General features: G+C 40.1%; 1 protein-coding gene across 7 annotated transcripts in view; it reads right to left on the bottom strand.

The window, feature by feature from the left end:
* The window catches only part of LOC127412971 (protein diaphanous homolog 2-like), a 625488-nt gene that overhangs the window by 112951 nt on the left and 487056 nt on the right, over window positions 1–25481 (bottom strand). For all 7 annotated transcript variants that reach the window (XM_051649717.1, XM_051649721.1, XM_051649722.1 and 4 more), the window contains one exon: window positions 9925–10089. In XM_051649717.1, the coding sequence (XP_051505677.1) occupies window positions 9925–10089 (165 nt within the window). The remainder of the gene's footprint in view (window positions 1–9924; window positions 10090–25481) is intronic.

The raw sequence follows: 25481 nt of genomic DNA, 5'->3' as shown, positions 1-25481 counted from the left end.
ACAAAATGCACTTCAGTATAGTCTGCAATAAGATCTCTAAATTGGTAGGGCAACACTCAGAAGGCAGTTGTCCAAAATAGTGTTTGAAATACTCTACAAGAAGGATTTCTGCGGAATTAAATTTGCCAATATGAACTTTATCTACCCCAGGTTTGTTTATGCATGCTGGCAACCACAGGATAGGATGATGTCCTTCCAGGCAGCCACTGAGGAATAGATGTCTTTGTAAATATATTCAGCGAGTACATGTGCAAGGGAGTGACACCAAGGAAGCTTTCTCTTGTTGTAATCCTGCATTGTGGAGGTGGCTTTGTAGTTTCTCCTGTTTGCCCTGCCGTAGAATAGAATATCTGAATAGTCTGGTGTTCCTCACACAAACATAAGAGCTGCTCTTCTACCAGCTACAGGCTCCATAATTCATGAAGTTTTTTTTTTTGGTTGGACTGTCTAACCCATCTAACCAATATATACATATACATATACAGTTGTGCTCAAAAGTTTGCATACCCTGGCAGAAATTGTGAAATTTGGCATTGATTTTGAAAATATGACTAATCATGCAAAAAAAACAAACTGTCTTTTATTTAAGGATAGTGATCATATGAAGCCATTTATTATCACATAGTTGTTTGGCTGCTTTTTAAATCATAATGATAACAGAAATCACCCAAATGGCCCTGATCAAAAGTTTACATACCCTTGAATGTTTGGCCTTGTTACAGACACACAAGGTGACACACACAGGTTTAAATGGCAATTAAAGGTTAATTTCCCACACCTGTGGCTTTTTAAATTGCAGTTAGTGTCTGTGTATAAATAGTCAATGAGTTTGTTAGCTTTCACGTGGATACACTGAGCAGGCTAGATACTGAGCCTTGGGGAGCAGAAAAGAACTGTCAAAAGACCTGCGTAACAAGGTAATGAAACTTTATAAAGATGGAAAAGGATATAAAAAGATATCCAAAGCCTTGAAAATGCCAGTCAGTAATGTTCAATCACTCATTAAGTGGAAAATTTGGGGATCTCTTGATACCAAGCCAAGGTCAGGCAGAAGAAGAAAGATTTCAGCCACAACTGCCAGAAGAATTGTTCAGGATACAAAGAAAAACCCACAGGTAACCTCAGGAGAAATACAGGCTGCTCTGGAAAAAGATGGTGTGGTTGTTTCAAGGAGCTCAATACTTGTTGACCCATCTCCAAACATAGCGCTTATGGTTGTGACCATAAAGCTCTATTTCGGTCTCGTCACTCCAAATTACAGTGTGCCAGAAGCTGTGAGGCGTGTCAAGGTGTTGTCGGGCATATTGTAACGGCTTTTTTGTGGCATTGGCTTCTTTCTGGCAACTCGACCATGCAGCTCATGTTTGTTCAAGTATCGTTGTATTGTGCTCCTTGAAACAACCACACCATCTTTTTCCAGAGCAGCCTGTATTTCTCCTGAGGTTACCTGTGGGTTTTTCTTTGTATCCCGAACAATTCTTCTGGCAGTTGTGGCTGAAATCTTTCTTGGTCTACCTGACCTTGGCTTGGTATCAAGAGATCCCTGAATTGTCCACTTCTTAATAAGTGATTGAACAGTACTGATTGGCATTTTCAAGGCTTTGGAAATCTTTTTATATCCTTTTCCATCTTTATAAAGTTCCATTACCTTGATACACAGGTCTTTTGACAGTTCTTTTCTGCTCCCCATGGCTCAGTATCTAGCCTGCTCAGTGTATCCACGTGAGAGCTAACAAACTCATTGACTATTTATACACAGACACTAATTACAATTTAAAAAGCCACAGGTGTGGGAAATTAAACTTTAATTGCCATTTAAACCTGTGTGTGTCACCTTGTGTGTCTGTAACAAGGACAAACATTCAAGGATATGTAAACTTTTGATCAGGACCATTTGGGTGATTTCTGTTATCATTATGATTTAAAAAGGAGCCAAACAACTATGTGATAATAAATGGCTTCATATGATCACTATCCTTAAATAAAAGACAGTTTTGTTGCATGATCAGTCATATTTTCAAAATCAATGCCAAACTTTCACAATTTCTGCCAGAGTATGCAAACTTTTGAGCACAACTGTATATGGGTACAAAGAAGTCACGGTTCGGTACGTACCTCGGTTTTGGGGTCACGGTTCGATGCGAGTTCAGTACAACAGGAAAAAGCAACAAATCCCAAATACTAGGTATCTTTTCATTTATTTCGAACAGACAGTAGTGCAAATTACAGTTTGTTCCATCTAGCAGCATTTAGTCCCCCCTGAGGTAGTTGGTACAGTACAGCCTCCTTTAGCGTATTAAGCACTAAGCAGTAAACAGAATGCACTCTTGCATAGGCCATATTTTTTGTAGGGTTGATAAAAAAACAAAAGGTATTTGGTCACAATCAGCTACAAAACTGAAAAGCATCTCTTGTGTTATAAAAGTACAAAATAAATAGAATAATGAAAAATAAAACTTGTGCATTATGAGAAGCCAATCTTGTTTTGGGTTGGTGCATAGATGGTCTCTTCTTCTTGTGCTCTTTTTCCTGTTGTGGCGGATAGCAAGCAGTGTTTCATTACCGCGCGCGCCCTCTTCTGGATTGGAGTGGATCACCTATGAATGACTTAGATGTATTCTTCGTCTGACTGCATGCACCGAACCGTGATGTCAGTACTGTGACGGTTCGGACGAATACATGTACTGTTACACCCCTAATATATATATCAGTGTTTCCTGCACCCCACCACTACTGGATTCCCAGGGCCACGGCAAGAGAATGATACTCAAGTTGTGAGCTTGCAGTCTGAATTCAATGTGATGAGATAAAAAGAACACGTTCTGTGAAATAAAGCAAAAACAGTACGTCTTTCTATTGCATTGTGTAGGGCAGAACGATCCATCGAAATAAAATCGATATAAAGACATGACCTTATGAATATTAAACTGCAAAGGGCTGTGATCTAATCAAACAAACAGTCTGCATGTGCCATGCGCTGTTCTGCAGAGGTCTGTTCTGAGCACACGTGAGGTGGTTCGGTCTGTGCTCCCTCCATGAATCTCATCTCATGCACAGAATAACGGATGTGTTGTGTTCAATTGTATTTACAGTGCTCTAAATTCACTTTAACTGGCCACTACAAGTCACTATACAATTACAAATCGAAAATATTATAACACCAGGTTTTTTGTTGTTTTTTTCTGAACAGAAGCGGAGATGAGAGCATTTTACCATACTGGAACTCAAAGGCGCTCATTCAAAGGCTTTTGTTAACGCGACTTCACACAGAAAATTACTGCATTTTTTTAACCAGATCACATGGCAATGCAGCGTAAAAATTAAGAAATTACTAGAGAATTATTACTTGTATAATTTTAATAGGGTTGTTGTTATTAGTTATTATAATACACTTGTATTTAGGGCATGACATTAACGCTTGTTTTTTTTTTCTTGTTTTTTCGGCCGGACAAATAGCCTGATTAGAACTTCAATAACCAAAAAATAACTGGCTATATTTCTGATATAGTCTAGGCCTGTGCCACATATTACAAAGTTAATATTCTTAATAATAATCCAGAGTGCATAACTGTAAAATTCGCTAGCGATCGGTTTGTGTGTGTGTGTGCTGAATATGCACATGCTTCGAGAACGCTCATGGTGATGCTATAAGTGCCGGAACGGTCAAATACATTTCAAAATTCTGGCAAAATACCCATCTTGGTGAGGTATTCATGTAAACACAGTAAGTTATGTCTAAAAAAACAAATTTAATAAATGTACAAATTAAAATGTTACTTATATATAATACAAATATAATAATCTATATAAATAATATAGTATAAAATAATATATGGGGATACATGTTTATCCTTAAATGACTCAAAATCATGAGATGTCATATATATGTTATGGGTGGAATGTATATTATAAGAAAGCCAATAGGGAAATTAAATAAGGGCTGTATTATGAATATGGATTTCTTTAATAACCTTTCCTGACAAAGATTCACAAAGTCCATTTACCAGTGTGGCTGGGTCAGCAGTCTGCCAAATGAAGCTATGATGACGTATTTTGTGCTATTTTTATGACAAGATAACTTTTTGTCATAGTCTCTGGTCAGTGGTGAGAAACTTTTTATTTTAGTTTTTTATTATTACTCTCTGAATGCAAATTTTACTTGCATTTGTTGCTTGGCAAGTGTTCATTTTGGAATCTGCATATGGGGTTTTCTTTGAGGTTCCACAGGACAAAAATGTGGTTGACACATTCCAATCACACACCACACAAGCTCTCAGCTCCTATAAATGCATTTGACTGGAAACAACTGCTTGGTCAGCTTTTCACATCATCACACAGGACAAATAAGTTGGTTCAAAGTGGGGGGAAAAGACAGAAATTTAAAATAAAGCAAATAAAGCTGAAATGACATACATATAGAAGGAGTAATGTTGGCCCATTGGGAATATCCATGGTGTCACTGGACACTCAGTCGTATTTGTGTTCCCCACCAGCTCTGCTCTCCCCAGCATTGAAGTCTAAATCAGTAATAACTTATTCATAAAGAGCTATCCAGTGTGTGTGTGTGTGTATGTATATATATATATATATATATATATATATATATATATATATATATATATATATATATATATATCCAAAAGTTTGGGATAATGTACAGATTTAGCTGTTTTGGAAGGAAATTGGTACTTTAATTCTTCAAAGTGGCATTCAACTGATCACAAAGTATAGTCAGGACATTACTGATGTAAAAAACAGAACCATCACTATTTGAAAAAAGTCATTTTTGATCAAATCTAGACAGGCCCCATTTCCAGCAGCCATCACTCCAATACCTTATCCTTGAGTAATCATGCTAAATTGCTAATTTGGTACTAGAAAATCACTTGCCATTATATCAAACACAGCTGAAAGCTATTTGGTTCATTAAATGAAGCTTAGCATTATCTTTGTGTTTGTTTTTGAGTTGCCACAGTATGCAATAGACTGGCATGTCTTAAGGTCAAAATTAGGTAAAAAATGGCAACAAAGAAACAGCTTTCTCTAGAAACTCATCAATCAATCATTGTTTTGAGGAATGAAGGCTATACAATGCTTGAAATTGCCAAAAAAAAAAAAAAAAAAAAACCTGAAGAACCACAAAGGTGTACACTACAGTCTTCAAAAACAAAGGACAACTGTCTCTAACAAGGACAGAAAGAGATGTGGAAGGCCAGATGTATGACTAAACAAGAGGATAAGTACATCAGAGTCTCTAGTTTGAGAAATAGACGCCTCACATGTACTCAGCTGACAGCTTCATTGAATTCTACCCGCTCAACACCAGTTTCATGTACAACAGTAAAGAGAAGACTCAGGGGTGCAGGCCTTATGGGAAGAATTGCAAAGAAAAAGCCACTTTTGAAACAGAAAAACATAAAGAAATAGGTTAGAGTGGGCAAAGAAACACAGACATTGGACAACAGATAACTGGAAAAGAGTGTTATGGATCTTAACCCCATTGAGCTTTTGTGGGATCAGCTAGACTGTAAGGTGCGTGAGAAGTGCCCGACAAGACAGCCACATCTATGGCAAGTGCTACAGGAAGTGTGGGGTGAAATGCCACCTGAGTATCTGGACAAACTGACAGCTAGAATGCCAAGGATCTGCAAAGCTGTCATTGCTGCACATGGAGGATTATTTGATGAGAATTCTTTGAAGTAGTTTAAGTAGTTTATTGTAATAGTAATTTTTCACATTATTAATGTCCTGACTATACTTTGTGATCAGTTGAATGCCACTTTGGTGAATTAAAGTACCAATTTCTTTCCATAAGAGCAAATATCTGTACATTATTCCAAACTTTTGGAATATATATATATATATATATATATATATATATATATATATATATATATATATATATATATATATATATACACTATATTGCCAAAAGTATTCGCTCATCTGCCTTTAGACGCATATGAACTTAAGTGACATCCCATTCTTAATCCATAGGGTTTAATATGACGTCGGCCCACCTTTTGCAGCTATAACAGCTTCAACTCTTCTGGGAAGGCTTTCCACAAGGTTTAGGAGTGTGTTTATGGGAATTTTTGACCATTCTTCCAGAAGTGCATTTGTGAGGTCAGACACTGATGTTGGACGAGAAGGCCTGGCTTGCAGTCTTCACTCTAATTCATCCCAAAGGTGCTCTATCGGGTTGAGGTCAGGACTCTGTGCAGGCCAGTCAAGTTCTTCCACACCAAACTCGCTCATCCATGTCTTTATGGACCTTGCTTTGTGCACTGGTGCGCAGTCATGTTGGAACAGGAAGGGGCCATCCCCAAACTGTTCCCACAAAGTTGGGAGCATGGAATTGTCCAAAATCTCTTGGTATGCTGAAGCATTCAGAGCCAAACCCAGACTCGTCCATCAGATTGCCAGATGGAGAAGCGTGATTCGTCACTCCAGAGAACGCGTCTCCACTGCTCTAGAGTCCAGTGGCGGCATGCTTTACACCACTGCATCCGACGCTTTGCATTGCACTTGGTGATGTATGGCTTGGATGGAGCTGCTCGGCCATGGAAACCCATTCCATGAAGCTCTCTATGCACTGTTCTTGAGCTAATCTGAAGGCCACATGAACTTTGGAGGTCTGTAGCGACTGACTCTGCAGAAAGTTGGCGACCTCTGCGCACTATGCGCCTCAGCATCCGCTGACCCCGCTCTGTCATTTTACGTGGCCTTGGAGTTGCTGTCATTCCCAATCGCTTCCACTTTGTTATAATACCACTGACAGTTGACTGTGGAATATTTAGTAGTGAGGAAATTTCACAACTGGACTTGTTGCACAGGTGGCATCCTATCACAGTACCATGCTGGAATTCACTGAGCTCCTGAGAGTGGCCCATTCTTTCACAAATGTTTGTAGAAGCAGTCTGCATGCCTAGGTGCTTCATTTTATACACCTGTGGCCATGGAAGTGATTGGAACACCTGAATTCAATTATTTGGTTGGGTGAGCGAATACTTTTGGCAATATAGTGTATATATATATATATACGCATACAGTATATGTGTGTGTATTTAAAAGAGTTTTCTCCTGAGACTCAAAGCTTTGCATGGAGACATTCTGCCATCGTTCTCTTGCTCATACTGAATCTCCAAAATTACCCCAATCCCAGGGTGCTATTACCATAGTAAAGCTAAACAACTTCTCATAGTGGAAATTTTCTTTGAACTGAAAAGCATGCTCCTTTGCAAATGGAGTTTCATGTTCTCTAGCCTATATAAACGTAATACATGCTATTGCAGTAAACAAAGGATGGTTTCTTATTCAGAATACATAAATAATGTTGTGAAATATTATGAAAACATTTATACAATATATTAACACTGCACTTTCTAAATCAGTATTTATATCTTGTTTTTCAGTAAAAAATTCAGAACATTCTTAAAACAAAATACAGTTAAAAATTGTACTTGTGAAGCAAAACTGCATAAGATATAAAAAAAATCTTTTTTTAGGCATAAACCTCACTAAATTTGGTTAGATTTATGCTTTAAACAAGAAAAAATTATTAACCAAAGGGCTAAGAAAAATACTCTTAATTCAATATATTTTCTTAAACAAGTCTTAATATTTTATGCAATTTTACTTATCCAGTTTTAAGGTTGTTTATATAGTAGATTGTGTATGTACACATGTAGTGGACTAAAGCGCTGAACTGGAAAGTGAAAGGTTGTTGGTTCAATCCCCACAGCCACCACCATTGTGTCCTTGAACAAGGCACTTAACTCCAGGTTGCTCCAGGGGGATTGTCCCTGTAATAAGGGCACTGTAAGTCACTTTGGATAAAAGCGTCAGCCAAATGCATAAATGTAAATGTACACTACTGGTCAAAAGTTTTGAAACACTCATTCTTTATTATAATTTTTTTTTCTTCACATTTTAGAATAATAGTAAAGTCATCAAAACTATGGAATAACATAAATGGAACTATGGGAATTATGTTGTGACTAAACAAAATCCAAAATAAATCAAAACTGTGTTATATTTTAGCATCTTCAAAGTACTCTTGACATTTTCTCAACCAACTTCTTGAGGTATCACCCTGGGATGCTTTTTAAACAGTATTGAAGGAGTTCCCATCTATGTTGGGCACTTATTGACTGCTTTACTTTATTATTTGGTCCAAGTCATCAATTTCAAAAACTTTTTTATTTTTTTATTACATTTTAGTTTTGTAATGAAATAAATTATAAATTATATGGTGGCACAATTATATTTTTGTCTACAAAACTAATTTCAAACATTTAAGCATACGCCTTCAGATCAAAAGATTTTTAAGATCATGAGAAACATTTCAGTCAAGTGTTCAAAACTTTTGACCGGTAGTGAATGTATGTATGTATTTATTGCAATGATATAGCTTCAAATAAAATGGGTGTTTTAAAATAAATGTGTAAACCTAAATAAACAAATAAATGAAGTAATTTTCATAAAGTCCCTTAGCCCAATTTCAGTTAGAAGCAAATACAAGTCTGGATATTAGAACATTAACAAATAAAATATCAATTAGCTGAAAATCTAATATCACCTTTGTACTGTGAGATGTACTAAAACGCCTCCCCTGGTTTCACATTCAGTTGGAATATATCCCATCCTCTCAGTCCTACCTGCCTAAACCCCTGGTAGAGATTTCATTTTTTTTTTCTTTCTTTGAGACAGGGAGGCGGCGTTGTCTAAATATCTGAAAATACAGAAGCTAACGCAACTCTGAAAGGATAAGAAGCTTCTGAGACACTTTTATCTGTATGAGAGATACACGTTTCATAATACATTATACAGTACATTCCATTCTCAGCACAGTTTATGTATGCTTTAATCTGTATTATAAGTCCTTCCTTTCATCTCCACACAGGGGTGTCAGGAAAATGACTTTATCAAATGTGATAAAGTAAGCTAAATCATCACATACACATCACATCACATACGCAAGGCCAACAGCTTTAGATTTTAGATGTGGGCACCTACTTAAAACTATGCACTGATAAAAAAAAATAATAAAATAAGTATATATATATATGAAGAAACTAAAAAAAATTAGAGAGAACATTTAACACTCCAAATGACAGAAGCTGCCAAAGCAATCCTTGTCTTTATCATAATGCTACAGAGTCACCCTGACCTCTGCCATCTAGTCATTCCAAGTATTAGTTAGAACATTATATGTGTCTGCGCTCGAAAATCCTTCCTCAAAGCCAAATTTATACACACTGGAGTGAGAGAAAGAGAAAGGGAACACTGAGGTGTAACATGTAGGCAGGTGAGCAGTACAAGAATGATGAAGACGACGACGAGATGAAGATGAAGTAGAACCAAATGCAGTTTATTAACTAAAAACATGAAAGTATCCAAAACAAAATAAAAACCATGAACAAGAAACAAGAACCATGACTATGACAGCGAAACAACAAGAACCAAACCGAACAACGTTACATTAACACAATACTTGACAAAGGACAATGGCAAACATGAGGGCTTAAATAAACAGACTAGGGTTAACAAGATAACAAAACAACCAATGACAAGACTGAATTGATAACAAGATAACCAATGAATAGACAGAACTGATTACGTGATAACAAGACTAATAAACATGAACCAATGAAAAGACAAGACTAATAAACCAAGAGCCAAAAAGAACAAAACATATGAAACAAGATGGTCACATGAGGGGAACAGGAAATCACATGACAAGAAACAGGAACAAGAAAACACTGATGTACTCCTCAAAATAAAAGACATGAAATATCAAATGAACACAAACAAAACTTTACATGAGGAAAATATTCAACTCTCTTCAACCCTGAAGAGTGCAATGCACACGAGAGAAGCACATTACTGAAGTGGAACAGGTAATGACACTAGTGTACTCACCATGAAGAGGTTGCGGAAGTTAGCCAGGTCTCCAAAGAAGTCCTCAGTGCTGACAGTGTGTGGGTCGAAGGCGAAGTAGCTCCCCAGGCTCTCGTAGAGTTTCTGCATGTTCTTGTGCATGGTGGAAAGCTTCTCGTACTGCTCTCGCGAATGCTTGGAGAAGCCGTGAGAAGGAGACTGTTAAGGAAGGGCACAAGCAGGCTTGGTATTACTGTAGCCACACCACAGCATACAGACTTGTACAGTGATGGAAAAACAAGGACAAACAAAGCACTAGCTTCCTTTTTTACAATCCTTTGACAATAAGGTCGTCTGCGGAAAATTGAGCAAAGACAGCACTTCTATGCAGAGGTCAGGTGAGACAAACAGAGCCATTCAATAACCTTTCTATCTAAGTTTGGAATCACTGGCACACTGAGCTATTAGCGCCATTGCAGGAGTGATTGAGGAGTGTTTCATAGTCTGGGGGGCTAACACAGATGCTGGAGGGAATAGCTGATTGCAGTCATTGTTTCATTGTTTCTCCAAACAAGAGAGGGGTCAACGCTCGCTGAACCCCTGCAAGGGATTCAATGTGTAATTTAAAGAGAAGATGAAGGCAGGTTCGCTCACTGAATGGTTATTGACAGCTCCTGTCGGGGTTGTGTTATCTCGCAGATCAAGAGGCACACGTGGCCCGTCCCCAGCCTCTTAAGCTACACACGCACACATACACAAACATAAACAGGTAGCGCATATCAATAGAGCCACACTTTCTTTCAGCTACATGCTACTAAAGTGGCACGGCAGACATAGATGGTGATTCAGCGAAAAATTCAGCCTCCATTTCAAGGTGATTGTGTCTTTTTAAATTCAAACCCGTTGCGATTCAAAGCAACACGGGTAGCCTCAGTTTGCCAATTATAAAGAAACAGAGAGGCTATATAAAATACACGTCTGGCATTTTATTTAAGCTATTCATGTAAACGGCACAGACACGCATCAGATTGTTTAACAGACATTATAGGACTTGAATTCTGTCACAGAAACATCTGCTTACAACAGGTTGCAAACTGTTTTCTTTTTAGGGTTGAGACTGCTCTGTTTTTATATGTCAGATAAGAATTGATAGTTGGGATGGAGAGGAAGTGTGCAAAGGTCTAATGCAGCCCAATACTCAAGCATAAAGAGACCTATTTTATATTGATTGCTGTAAAAATAATCACACAATATTCACCTCAAAAAACCCAGCGCTATGTTCACCCTAAGATCAACCATATATCTATTAAAATTTGACTTTTGTGGCTTTTAGTTAATGTCTGTTAGCTTTGAGGTCATCTACACTCACCGACCTCTTTATTAGGAACACCTGTAATCCTCCTTATTCATGCGATTATCTAATCAGCCAATCGTGTGGCAGCAGTGTAATGCATAACATCATGCAGATATGGGTCAGAAGCTTCAGATAATGTTCACATCAACCATAAGAATGGGAAAAATAAAAAAAAATGATCTCAGTGATTTCGACCGTGGCATGATTGTTGGTGCCAGACGGGCTGGTTTGAGTCTTTCTGTAACTGCTGATCTCCTGGGATTTTAACAGACAACAGTCTCTAGAGTTTACTCAGAATGGTGCCAAAAAAAAAAAAAAAAAAAAAAATCCAATGAGTGACAGAAACGCCTTGTTGATGAGAGAGGTCAACGGAGAATGGCCAGACTGGTTTGAGCTGACAGAAAGGATGCAGTAACTCAGATAACAACTCTGTACAATTGTAGTGAGTAGAATAGCATCTCATGCACAACTCGTTGAACCTTGAGGCGAATGGGTGGCTAGGCATGAATAAGTAGGTGTACAGGTGTACCTAATAAAGTGGTCAGTGAGTGTGTCAACACAGGAACGAAAATGGCGCTGGTCAAACCAATTAATTGAGTCTTTAACATAACAAATCTTTAATTTGATCCATCCTTCCACCCATCCATCTATCCATCCATCCATTCATCCAACCAATCAACAGCGCACCCATCATCTACACATTTGTGCACTGATTAGGTAGTGTGCACTGATAAGAAATGGACACGTCTTTACAATTGTAATAGGGTCTAGGTAGTGTTACCAGGTCCATGCTGAGCCATCTTATCGGTACAACCCATTATTCTGCTATGACCTGCATAAACACTCTACTCTCAAACTCCTGTGGGAGCCCTTAAAGCCTGAATGGAAACACAATTTGCGCCTGAAGACCTGCAATAGTGTCTGAATGTGTCTGCATCTCTGCTCTGTTTTATGAGTTCTTCCAACAAGAGCAAATATTTTATTAATTTTTTTCCTTAAAAGCAGATAAATGAAGCAGAATCAAACAAAAGGTTGCGCAATGTGTTCAAATGAACCACCACATACTTTAATATCTTTAGTTTGACCAAGCTCTGTTTATTATGACGATGGGCATGGATACAGCAAAAACAAAGCAATAGAGCTTTGAAGTTTGGTCTCGATTGGATAATCATTGAAAATACTGCCTTTGCTTGAGATACGGAGTAAGACAATGTGTGTGTGTGTGTGTGTGTGTGTGTGTGTGCGTGCGCGTGTGCGCGCGCATGTGTGTGTGTGAGTGAGTGTTTGACAACAGCTCACTGCAGTCTTACACAGATCCACTACACTTGGCCGAACCCTCACCGGCTATTATTTCCACATCAAAGATTTGTCACATTGACAACAGCTGACATGCACGGTCAAATATCAGTCCTGCATTCTCCTTCTTCTTCACCTCAATCTCTCTCTCTCTTGCTCTTTCTTTACTCTACCTCTGTAAGAACCTTCAAAGTACACTCTCCAGGCTTCTTTGTCACCTCTGCTTCAAATGCTGGGGTAGAGAGAGGATCCTGGGTAAAACAATGTGTGCTTCCTTCTCTAAAGCAACCACTGTGTGTTGGTTTCCTCTCTCTCTCTCTCTCTCTCTCTCTAGCTGTCCTCAAAGGAATGAGTGAACACACATTTTCACAACAATATACCATATTTCACCTATACAGAGAGGCTAGCTTTCCCATCTTATAGAAAGATGTACCCTTTTTGAGGGTTTCCTTACAAATAAATAGTAACTGGTAGATGTACATTACAAATGTTTTGACACTAACTGATACAAAAACACATTCAGTGTGAACGTCCCTTTACAGCGATACATTTGGTCAGTCACTTGGTTTCAATTTATTTTTGCTTGGCAACTTGTTGCATTACACCTAGTTAGGACACAGTGTTAGAATATGAGTCTAAAACACCTTGTATCCTCATTACAAAACTTTTTTTAATATAATTCAGAAGAATACAGCATATCATCCATTCAGCACATGGTAAACGATTAAAATTCTTCAGGATAGAGTAAAAAAAAAACAAAAAAAACTATTCCCTTATCCTTAAACTAAGCCAGAAAGTGAATTCCACCACTGCCACCTGTGAATATGCCATCAATTTCCTTGTTTGTTTACGTGTGCGCTTGTATGAGTGAATAAAATGGTGCATGGCTCCCATAGGCAAGGCCAAAAAGCCTCCTTAATAAATCTCCACTAACCCACTTCCATTAATGTTTATTAAATGCTTTCCTATGTGCCTCCTGGCTCTGCACTGGGAGGCAGATAGCAAGTAAGCTTTTAGTGATGATTGACTTTATCCTCTCCCTTTAATACCAGAGCCCCACGGCCAGTCTACATACTGTACCCAACAGTTAGACTTCAGTTTGGAGCTGGAGGAAGCCGTATTGTCACCAGGCCACCAGCTGGGACTACCTCCCCGGCTGTATAGCACTTGTCCAGGCAGAATGAAGCAGAAAGCATATTTTTTGGTGGGTGGTTTATGGTGCACTAATGGCTTGTCATGGGGGGATTGGAGGGAAATACATTTCCAAGGGAGATGTGGCATTTGTTTGTGTCAGGGATGGCACACACAGAGAGTGTGCCTGGAGTGCATAGCTGTGTTCTGATTCACAAGGTTCCTACTTAGTGTTCACTGCTCCCAAGACACTGAGCAGGGGATATATGTAGAAGCTCACTTTACTAACAAAATTTGATCATTGGAATGCACTGCAACATCATCAAACACGGACAACACTTGAGTTGCAGTGAGTTTTGGGTATGATGACTATATATTTGTGTAAATATTCCCTATCATTAGATTCCCTTTTCGCGCAGAGCACTCGTGCAGTTTGAGAGCGATATGTGTTGTCATAGCAAGCATGACATGTTCTGTGTCAGTTTGTCCTGCGAAGGCCATCTCGCTTAAACAAAGCTAATTAAGTTGAGGACACTCAGTGTACTGCTGCAGAGGATGTGTCCTACCAATTAACAGCCTTAATAATGAGACAAACCCATTGCAACGGTCACACAACTGCATAAAAAACACACCTGATGGGAACTTAGCTGAATAAAAGTGCCAGGCCCTTATTTTAGTTATATTTCCTGTAGTACTGAGATGGTACTCAATGAGTGGTGGGGCAAATTCCCTCTCCACTGTGAATAAAAATCAAGATCATTTATCTCATTTAAAATAACTGTGATAAAATGAGTAATATTTGACTGGTCATACGATCTCAACAATGCAGCGCTCATTAATGTGTGCCAGTCCCACAAGTCGAACAAAGCTAGTGTCTTCATTTCATGTGAGTGTACATCATATTGAATATATAAAATTGTTCTACTATTACTATTTCTTTCGGTTTAAAATATTAGTGATAAGAAAAAAAAAGAAAAGAAAAATAAATAAATAAATAAAAAGCGCTTTCCGGTACTGCACTCTCTTTTTTTCCAATCATACTCTTAAGTCATTGCACTTACTGTGTACTTGCATCATTCGTGACAAAGACAACGAACTGTGACTTGCCGAAAGCTGACAGAAAGGACAAGGTGTTCAGAAGATTATGCACTAGAAATAAAGTGCCTCCCCATTAGCATTCATCAGCATGAAACAATCAGAGTGCCAAATAATGACACTTCCCTTCATGCAAACACGAATAAAAATAATAGAAGTCCATACCCTATACATCTGAAGAAAAGTTTTGCCTGTTGCAAATAAAAAAAATACAAAATGGAAAAAAATAAATAAAATAAAAAAAGTTTGGCTCTGTTCACAACATGAAAATAATTTGAACTGTACCAAATTGAACATCACAGCTCTTGAAATTCTTTGAGGGTTTCTGGATGGGATCCAAAGTAATTAACACAACACCTTGGATGGAGATCAACATGCTTTCCGCCACACGCCTTTTCAGCGTGCCACTATCAAAGTCCTGTCTGCTCCTAAAAGCTGCCAACACAGCCATGACTGTCAGATAGTATCTCTCTGTCTCTTCCACATGTAATTAAGCTATATTGTGCATCTGTACGAGCAATCAAGTGCCTGAACTCAATCAAAAACTACCACTCCGACCCTGTGCAAGCTACTGATTAATGGTCTATTATTGACAGAAATTTGAGCCTAGCATGCTGTGATATGAGCGGTAATGAGAACATGGCTGCAACACATTTTTTAAAAGGGGGAAAAGTAGGCAATTGCTCAGGCGGTAATGAAGCTGATGAGGGTGGCGATTTTGATGACTCATTTTGTGCAACTGTTGAATATTTGAGCAGAGTGCAACAAAGGAAAAGAATGGATACACATTTCTGTTGATTCACCCGTTTTGAATTTTACAAGCAGAAGATAGTGCGAAACATCATTTATTCTCTCTGAAATTGAAATGGAAAAGAGGCCTCGGTGATCTGGTGTAGACAGATGTCACTGAAAGCTCATGTGGTTGGCACATTCAGGTCACGTGCGCAGGTGTTAAAAAAATAGTTTGCCCAAAAATGAAAATGATGTATTCATTTACACACGGTCATGTAGTTCCAAACCTGTATGACTTTCTTACTTTCTTTATTGGAACATAAAAGGAGATATTGAGCAGATTGTTCAAGCTGCTCTTTCCCTCATCATCGTTTGCTTTCATTGTCATTTTTCCCCCACACAATGAAGATGAATGGTGACCAGGGACAGAGCAGCATGGACATTTTGCAAGATAACACAGGAAATCACATGACACGGGTTTGGAACGACATGAAGGTGAGTAAAATAAGACTAAGGGGGCGAAGACTGAAGACTTGAAATGAAGACTTCAGTATTTAAATTAAGTTACTGTCATTCCTTTCTGCACAAACCAATCTCCTTTCTATGCTACCGCTCGAGGAAAGCAGACTGTAAACTGAATGTTATTTAAAAGAGATGTTTGTGTACCTTTTGTATCGATCATTTCAGTAGTAAATCATCAAATAATGATGGATAAGTGTATTATAACCTGGCATATGTCCAGATGCCCAGTGTAGTCAATCACACTTTCGGTATGCAGAGTCCCAGCAGAGTGAGCCAGATTGCGGGGGTCTGCTGCATACTCTGCTATATAGCGCTCAGAACCTGCCCACAAGATCAGAACTGCACCATGCAAATTGTATTCAGCACATATTTTGTGGTCTTGTTTGTGCTGTTGCCTGATTCCTTTAGTGAAATTCCTTTAGTGAATTGGGCACTAAACCAACGCAGACAGTGTGTACAAATAAACAGTGTTTTTACCAGGTACAATTCATTCTTAGTGAATTGAACTATCCCTTTAAGAAGCTTTATGAGCTGTTTTGGGCATGTCTTCAGATTCAACATCTGAGAGAAGTAATATCACGTAGTAGTGAAAAACAATGAGTGCAAGCTCACACTTGGGCCCTCAGACATGCGTCAGTGAGCAGACGTAAACGGACACGAAACAAATGGAAATGAGGTAATTTAACAGCAAAACCTTCATTGGCTCTCAGTCTCTCTCAATTCTCTTATCAATGAGTGGAGCTGACAGCTGAGAGCAAACGCTGCATACAGATCAGATGTGTTGCATCAGCATACATCTCCTCCTGCAGGCTGTGTTCTACACTCGTGAATTAACCCACCGTGCTGGGGGTCTAATTTCACCTCCAAACCCAGGCTTGTAATTAAAGCCTCGGCCCGCAGCAATAACTGGAATGTGATGTGTTGATGGTAACAGCGAGACGGCAGATAAGTGAATTCCTTCCTCTCCTTTCCTCGATGGCGAGGTCGGGATCTCATGTCACAACTCGCTGTCATATCAGCGCGAAGAGGCCCTCTCTTCCTCTTCATTTGAAAAATTAAAAGCAGGATTCAGAGTCAATTTCACTGTCAATTTATTCTGCATCTCCGCAAATTAAATATTTATGGATCTGGGAGATGAGTCTCTGATGCGTCTCGCAAAAGTATCCAGCTGCATCTGAAGTGGAGCTCGAGCTCCTGTCCAAACAATCATCCCAACAGCGACATCTCAGTAGGATGGAACCACAGATGCACCAAACAGTGAGTACAAGGTACATTGCCCCGTTAAAACAGAAGAAACAAGGGGTGTTCTAAAAAAATTAAAAAGGGAATGGATTTCAGCATCAAATGCCTACAGGTGCACTAAAAGCACAGTTACAGCACTGCACATACAGAAACCTTAAGGCTATGCGTTGAGTAGCAGCACTAACACAGAAAAGCCATCAGAGAAAGTCTGGAGTTTTCAGGAACTGGGGCTTTTTTTCCTCTGGAGAGGCATTGAAATGTTATTTGTAGTTAGAACATAATATATTCACATGTAATGGTGCTTCACTGAAGGTCGTCTTTCATATCAGAGCTGTTGGCTCTGCTGTCCTGATCTTGACACTAACAGATGTACAATGTCTCACACATTCTACAAAGAGTTCAAACGCTCTGTTTTTTACATCAGCACCCTGTCAAATCAGTCTTTCTGATTAGATCATGACTGTAAACGTTGAGCACATTTAGTGAAGCTGAAAATGTTTTTAAAGGGATACTCCACCCGGAAATAAAAATACTGTCATCTTTCACTCTTCCAAATGTTGTTTCAAACCCCTATGACTTTCTGTCTTCCATGGAAAACAAAATGAGATATTAAGCAGAATGTTAGCCTCAATCACCACTGACTTTCATTGCATCATTGTTCAACAGAATGGAAGTGAATGGTGACTAAGGCTATTATTCTCATCTACCATCTCCTTTTGTTTCCACAAAAGACAGAAAAGCATATTGGTTTGGAACAACATGAGGGTGAGTAAATTATAACATTATATTATTTTTTGGGTAAACTACTCCAAGTAAATACCCCAAAAGGTTTGTTATTAGTACTGCAATAGACATACTACTGCAAGTCTGTAATAGGTGCTATTGTGCAGATTATGTGCCATGAATCAGTTCTATATCGTGGGTTGTGCACCTGATAGTATCCCTCAGGCAAGCTGTTGGTTACGCTACAGGTGCCTCTCAATGTATCTCTCAGCATGCCTTCACCTGCTAGTAATTAAGTTTATCGCTCCTAACAAACTGTTCTGTGATTACACAAATTACACAATTGGTTTCAGCGATTGCTATCGTACAGCTTCTGAAATGAGAACAATTGCAGGCTTCTTCATTTTAATTGAAAACCACATTGGCATACAGCAGGCTGCTTAGAAAGAGAGAGAGAGAGAGAGAGAGAGATTATTATAAATATTATAATATTATAACCCTATAATATGAGGTAAATCACTGAGGAAAAAAAAAAAAAAAAACGAGGAAGTTGGTTAAAAGGGATAGTCAAAAAAAAATAATTTACTCATTCTCATTTTGTTCAAAACCCATATTACTTTCTTTCTGATGCGGAACACAAAAGTTGTTTAACAAATATATTGGTCCGTCTTTTCAATACAATGTCAGTAGATTTGCCTCACTTTAAAACATTACAACGGACCCAAAAGTATAATAAAAGTAGTTCAAGCGACTTGTGCATCATATTCCAAGTCTTCTGAAGGCATATGATAGATTTTGGTGAGAGAAAATGTTTTTTTTTTTTCAAAAAAAAAAATAAATAAATAAATAATATGTGTGCATGACAGAAGTTTGTTGACAGTGGCACGTGTTCACGTGAAAACTTACTTAAAATTACTTAAATGTAAGATTCTTTATTAATCAAAACCTATTGTATGGCTTCAGAAGACTTGGAATATGACACGTGTCGCATGAACTATTTTTATGAACTTTTCAGACCTTTTTTAAGCTTTAAAGTGAGGCACTATTTACTGCCATTGTATTTAAAAGATGAGCCACAATATTCATTGGAATGACATAAGGGTGAGAAAATCACAACAAATAACAACATTTTCACTTTAGGGTGAACTATCCCTTAATGTGTTTTAATGGTGGCACAAGCTTCTCTAGCTAGTCAAAAGCAATAGTCTAACAAGGTATAATCCAGATTATACACTTCTAAGAGAGATGGCGGTTCAAACAAGAGTGAGAGTGGTTCTCAGGAGGGTGGTTACTATATTTCCTGAGCGTGCTTGTAATAAAGACTGGTAGGATTGTTCTGATGGGGTCCCTGATGAGCTGACCTCCAGATGACTAAGTGTTTTAAATGTCAATAAAATTGGAGGTTCTCTCTCTCTCTCTCTCTCTCTTTTTTTACATACACAACATCTGTACAAATAGCAGGTCTAAGCACATAAATGCTTTTAGCTCTGTACAAATTGGATCAATATTGAGCACTTTTGCTGCAAACCGAAATGTCCATTTTTGTTTTCTCTTTTATTTTATTCCTTATTTTGCATTTGTTATTACTCTAATGAGAGTCTAGTTATTTATAGCAAGAAATCAATTCTGACACTTTCAAATGAAAACTATTTGGACTGGCTGGCCAACTCATCCACAGGATGTTTGCCAGTCTCTGAGAAATTGCAACATGTGCACTCATCCAGAGAGAGAGAGAGAGAGAGAGAGAGAGAGTGGTAGAGGCAAGGAGCTATGTGAAGTATTGACCAGTCTCTTCGTATTGAAACAGCAGGGTGCTGTGACAAGCAACAGCTCCATTCAACATCCTTATCATTCTCCCAGTCTTTGGCCTAACAGCAGGTCACCCCAGTTAATAGGGTTGAGGGAAGATTTCGATTCCTTACAGGTTTTTTTTTTTGGGGGGGGGGGGATTTTTACGTCTGAGACCATCAACCCACGCATCATATCACGTGGCTTGTTGAGCGCGTTGCCACAGATATATAGCGCGTGTGGAGGCTTCACACCATCCACCGCGGCAACCACGCTCAACTCACCACACGCCCCACCGAGAACGAACCACATTATAGCAACCACGATGAGGTTACCCCATGTGACTCTACCCTCCCAAGCAACCGGGCCAATTTGGTTGCTTAGGAGACCTGGCTGGAGTCACTCAGCACGCCCTGGGATTCGAACTAGTGAACTCCAGGGGTGGAAGCCAGTGTCTTTACCACTGAGCTACCCAGGCCCCCCTGTAACCCATTTCTTTGTTCGTAGGACTTCAGCTTAATGAAGTGTCCAGAGAGAGAGAAATCTACTGAAGTACATGTAGCACCTGGAAAGAGCTATAGGTGAACCATGAACTATGGTTAATGTTACATCAATTAATTGGCAAGGCCAATAAATCGGCAGATATTCAGTCATTTCAAAGTACTGGCATTGGTAGAAAGCTTGGCCACATAACAGAAGTGGTAGTACCCCCTTGTGTCAATTCAGAGTTCTACCAACAGATAATGCACATTCCCTATCTGTCACTCACTCGACGTTGTGTCGATGTAGTGACACTAGGGGTCACTCTTGGGAGCCCGAGACACCTCTGGTCTTTGATAAAAGGCCAATGAAAATTGGCAAGTGGTATTTGCATGCCACTCCCCCGGACATACGGATATAAAAGGAGCTGGCATGCAACCACTCATTCAGATTTTCTCTTCGGAGCTGAACGGTCATGCTCATTGAGCTGAATACTACTGTTCATTCACCTATGCTGGATCTGACGGTGCATTTCAGCGGCTTCTCCCTCCTCTGCACTGGTGCACTGCAGAGAACGCCCCTGGGCACTTCGGCAGAAAAACAAGAGAGTATATTTTCTGAAAGTGCTTTTCCTCCTCTAAGAGAGTATATATTTCTCTAAAAGAGCGGCACACGGAAAGTCTTTTTAAAGACGCGTCTTTTTAAAGATACCTTTCCGATTGTGCGTTATTCCGCCCCGCCGTGAGGCCCCACCTGCCGGTACGTCCGACGACGTTGTCCCCTTGGTCCCCCTTGCGTGGAACTTGGACGCGTGGCTCGCGCTTTCCAATCCATCGCGATGGCTGATCCGGACCATCTGACTCGGCTACGCGATTCAGTTCGCCAGGCGCCCGCCCAGGTTCAGCGGTATTCACTTCACCTTGGTCAAGAGCGAAAACGCTGCCACCTTGTGCGTGGAGATCTCTACCCTCCTACGGAAGGGCGCGATAGAACCTGTCCCTCCAGCCGAGATGAAGAAAGGGTTTTACAGCCCCTACTTCATCGTACCGAAAAAAGGCGGTGGGTTGCGGCCAATCTTGGACCTGCGAGTACTGAACCGGGCTTTACACAGACCCAGACGTGGTTCTCGGTGGTAGACACGATCACTCAGGCTAGGACCCCCCCTACAAGGTGCCTGTATGCCTTTAAGTGGCGTCTGTTCACTAAGTGGTGTTCTTCCCGACGCGAAGACCCCCAGAGATGCGCAGTCGGATCAGTGCTTTCCTTCCAGCAGGAGAGGTTGGAAGGGAGGCTGTCCCCTTCCACCTTGAAGGTGTACGTTGCCGCAATAGCAGCACACCACGACGCAGTCGACGGTAAGTCCTTAGGGAAGCACGACCTGATCATCAGGTTCCTAAGAGGCGCCAGGAGGCTGAATCCTTCCAGACCGCGCCTTGTTCCCTCATGGGACCTCTCTGTAGTTCTTCAGGGTCTACAGAGAGCCCCCTTTGAGCCTTTGCAGTCAGCCGAGCTTAAGGCACTCTCCTTGAAGTCTGCCATCCTGACTGTGCTCACTTCTATCAAGAGGGTAGGTGACCTGCAAGCGTTCTTTGTCAGCGAAACATGCCTGGAATTCGGTCCGGGTTACTCTCACATGATCCTGAGACCCGATCGGGCTATGTGCCCAAGGTTCCCACCACCCCTTTTAGGGACCAGGTGGTGAACCTGCAAGTGCTGCCCCAGGAGGAGGCAGACCCAGCCCTGTCGTTGCTGTGTCCGGTGCGCGCTTTACGCATCTATCTGGATCGCACGCAGAGCTTTAAAATCTTTGAGCAGCTCTTTGTCTGCTTTGGTGCACAGCGGAAGGGAAGCGCTGTCTCCAAGCAGAGGATCGCCCACTGGCTCACTGACGCCATAGCTATGGCATATCTCGCCCAGGACATGCCGCCCCCCTTGGGAGGGACACCCCCCGACTAGACCTGGTGGCCCAGTCGGATAATCCCCCTTCTTTTTTCGTGAGTGGAAAAAAGAGAAGGGGAAAAGAAGCCACGACTGGGTTAAGCCTGTCTCTATCTCTTGGGTAGTTGACTTGTCCCCAAAAAGGGCCGTTCGACACTCATAACTATGTTGGGGGAGGTTACGTGTTGACCTGGTGCGCTGGCTATGAGTCACACAGTAGTCTGCCCACCACACACCGCCAGTTCACGTAACACAGTTCAGCCAATTGTGGCGTTTCGTATAGGGACCCCTAGTGTCACTACATCGACAGAACGTCGAGTGAGTGACAGACAGGGAACGTCATGGTTACTTGTGTAACCTCCATTCCCTGATGGAGGGAATGAGACGTTGTGTCCCTCCTGCCACAACGCTGAACTACCCGCTGAAATGGCCGGACCTTATATCGGCTCCTCAGCATAAAACCTGAATGAGTGGTTGCATACCAGCTCCTTTTATACCCGTATGTCCGGGGGAGTGGCATGCAAATACCACTCGCCAATTTTCATTGGCCTTTTATCAAAGACCAGAGGTGTCTCGGGCTCCCAAGAGTGACCCCTAGTGTCACTACATCAACACAACGTCTCGTTCCCTCCATCAGGGAACGGAGGTTACACAAGTAACCATGACGTTTTCAGTTTACAACATTGGTAACAGTATGTGCCACAGAAAAACCCATATCATACAAACCTCTACTCATAATGTACACTGAATTTAGTAGTAAAGCTATCCATGATGAAAATAAAATGGCTTGTGTACTGACACTGCATTACAGATGTTGCATTTTACAGTGTGTTGCGAATAAAGGATGTTGCAGTCTATAAAGGCTCATGTTCACAGCTGGTCAAATGAGTAATAATCAGCTAATTCAAGCACTGAGTGCTGCATGCACCCTGATGTTAATAAAAAAAAGACATTTTATTGTGTGTAGCCTCTCTCTGATTAGATTAAGTGCAGACACGATTCAAGTGAAAATTATATTTACGGTACACCGTCATACATCTACTGCGGACCCGTGTCAAGTCGGGGGGGAGGAGAGCCGCTGACATAATGCAACAGTCTCCAGTGGAGACAAGAAGCTAAAGCCACAATTTTTAGCAAATTAATTTAAGGCTCTGAATAATTAACTGTTAATTGCTGTATCTCGCAATCAAGTGTAAGATAAAATGATCTCTCAGAGTTTCTCCAGCAAAAGCTAAGGAGCTTTACGGGGATGAGGAGAATGAGACGCGTATCCTGAAGGCAAGTGGATTTGCGAATCATTAATGTCTAATGAGTGACAGGAAACTGGCACCCACACAATGTTTGTTTGTGACATAACAGAGGAGATATGAAAAAGCTGTCTGCTCCAGCCTTGGCTGATCAGAACCAAGTCGCAGTGTTAACGCTTCTTCACACAAACACATTTAAAGTGTGTGAATATCCCTCTAGCACAGAGCCATTTTAAAAACTATAGAGTTGTGTAAAATCTTTTAGAGTGCTGCTGTATACTGGACAGCTATGGTGGTGATGAAAATTACAAAAAAATAAGTGCTGTTTTTTCCCCATTTTTATTCAGCTTTAAACACAGAAATGCAGCCTCACATAACCTAGTATCTGGCTGAAATAATTATATAAGTTAGAATGTAACCAAATAAATCACATGATAGCAAATCCACTGTGTGACACTGACCTTTGCTCATTTTTTAACTGACTCTACATGAATATGAAAGTGAGAAGAGATGAAAACGATTTAGCAAAAGTTGGGATATATGAGGACATAATGCTATCTAATACCAAGGCTATAGCTGTCTATTAAACTAAGAATTCAAGAAACCCTTCCTTCTTGATTGTAAAGAAAAAAAAAAAAACATTTTAAATCCAAATTGTATTACAATGATATACAGTAGTTTTGCTTAGCAAGGCAAAAGGTTTGGTCCACACTACAGCTTTGTGGAGCGGGACATGGTCGTGTGTCTGTCACTGGGGAGAGAGGAAGCAGTAAGGACCATCACCTGGTGATTAATGATGCGTAACACCTGTTTCTCGTTACAGTGACGACGGAGATTGGCTTAAAAATGCCGCTGAGAATGCCAGTGAGAGAGGGAGAGTTGTGTGTAGCTGAAAGCCACGTCTGTGTCGGAGAACCTATTTAGTGTTACGTGAAGCTGAAAAGCCTGCTCTTTGTTACATGAAGCTGAAAAGCCTATACTTTGTCTGTGAAGCTGAATGCTGAATAAAAGCTGATTTACCTGGACTGCCAACCCGCTTCCCGCTTCCTTCCTGGTGAAACCTTTACAAGCTCATTCTAACCAAAAACTTCAGAGAACTGAAGTCTGGTTGACATGCAAATTAACCAACAACGGTTAAGCCTAAAGTATACTTTGGTTTTGACACGAACGCTAAGCATCAACAAGTTGTCTTTCTATTCATTTAGACTCGAGTTATACATATGCAGGTATCTCCTGACCTCCTGACCTGCACATCCACTGTTCTTTACTGCAAATACATCTTCTTCTAGCACTTCTTCATGACAGTAATAATGGCTCAACTGTGAGTGTTGTCACCTTGTGGACCCATGAATTGTTACAAATAATTCCAGGCGCAAGCACATTCAGAGTACGCCAGTTAGAAAAATCTGGCTGCATGCGCTCAGTGCTCGAGCACTCTACTGATGATGAAATTTGCGTCACACGTCCTGTATGCAGACACGCAGCGTTAACGTCTGACTGAAGTATACTTTGGGCTTTAGTCATCTTTTACAGATAAAAATCCGTAAACATTTGTACAAGAAACGTTGAAAAAAACAGCATAAAATGTGTATAGACTCACGTCTAAGATTGTGTATAGTAATTTGTTTCCATCCAAAATTAATAAATAAAGACTTTTTTTATAGACATTACTCAGAAAACAAAGAATATACTGTTTTGCTCGTGGATAGCTAACTTGGTACTAAATTGCTCAAAAAACCTAACAAAAACTAACCTGGCAAACTTTGGCAAATGTAGTCTCAAAAAGCATCTGTTGTCTTTAAGCAGGTGCTTTACGACTACTTAAAGTCAGCCAAACAGATTAGAGCTTGCCAGATCGAGAAAGCCTTATTTTATTTTATTTTTTGCAATATGCATTCATTTTCCTGCTGGTTTTGTGTTGAACAGAAGGAAGGAGAGAGAGCGAGATCCTTTATGCCCCACGTAGCTCCACACCAAGCGGCTGGGCACTGACAGCTGATGAGTAGCCCAAAGCTATGTGTCTGTGCTTCAACTTGTGAATATCAAAGTAT

Source organism: Myxocyprinus asiaticus, chromosome 22 (assembly GCF_019703515.2).
Source record: "Myxocyprinus asiaticus isolate MX2 ecotype Aquarium Trade chromosome 22, UBuf_Myxa_2, whole genome shotgun sequence".
In the NCBI taxonomy this organism is placed as follows: domain Eukaryota; kingdom Metazoa; phylum Chordata; class Actinopteri; order Cypriniformes; family Catostomidae; genus Myxocyprinus; species Myxocyprinus asiaticus.
The sequence above is the reverse complement of the archived record's forward strand: the minus strand, read 5'-3'. Positions and strand labels throughout refer to the sequence as shown.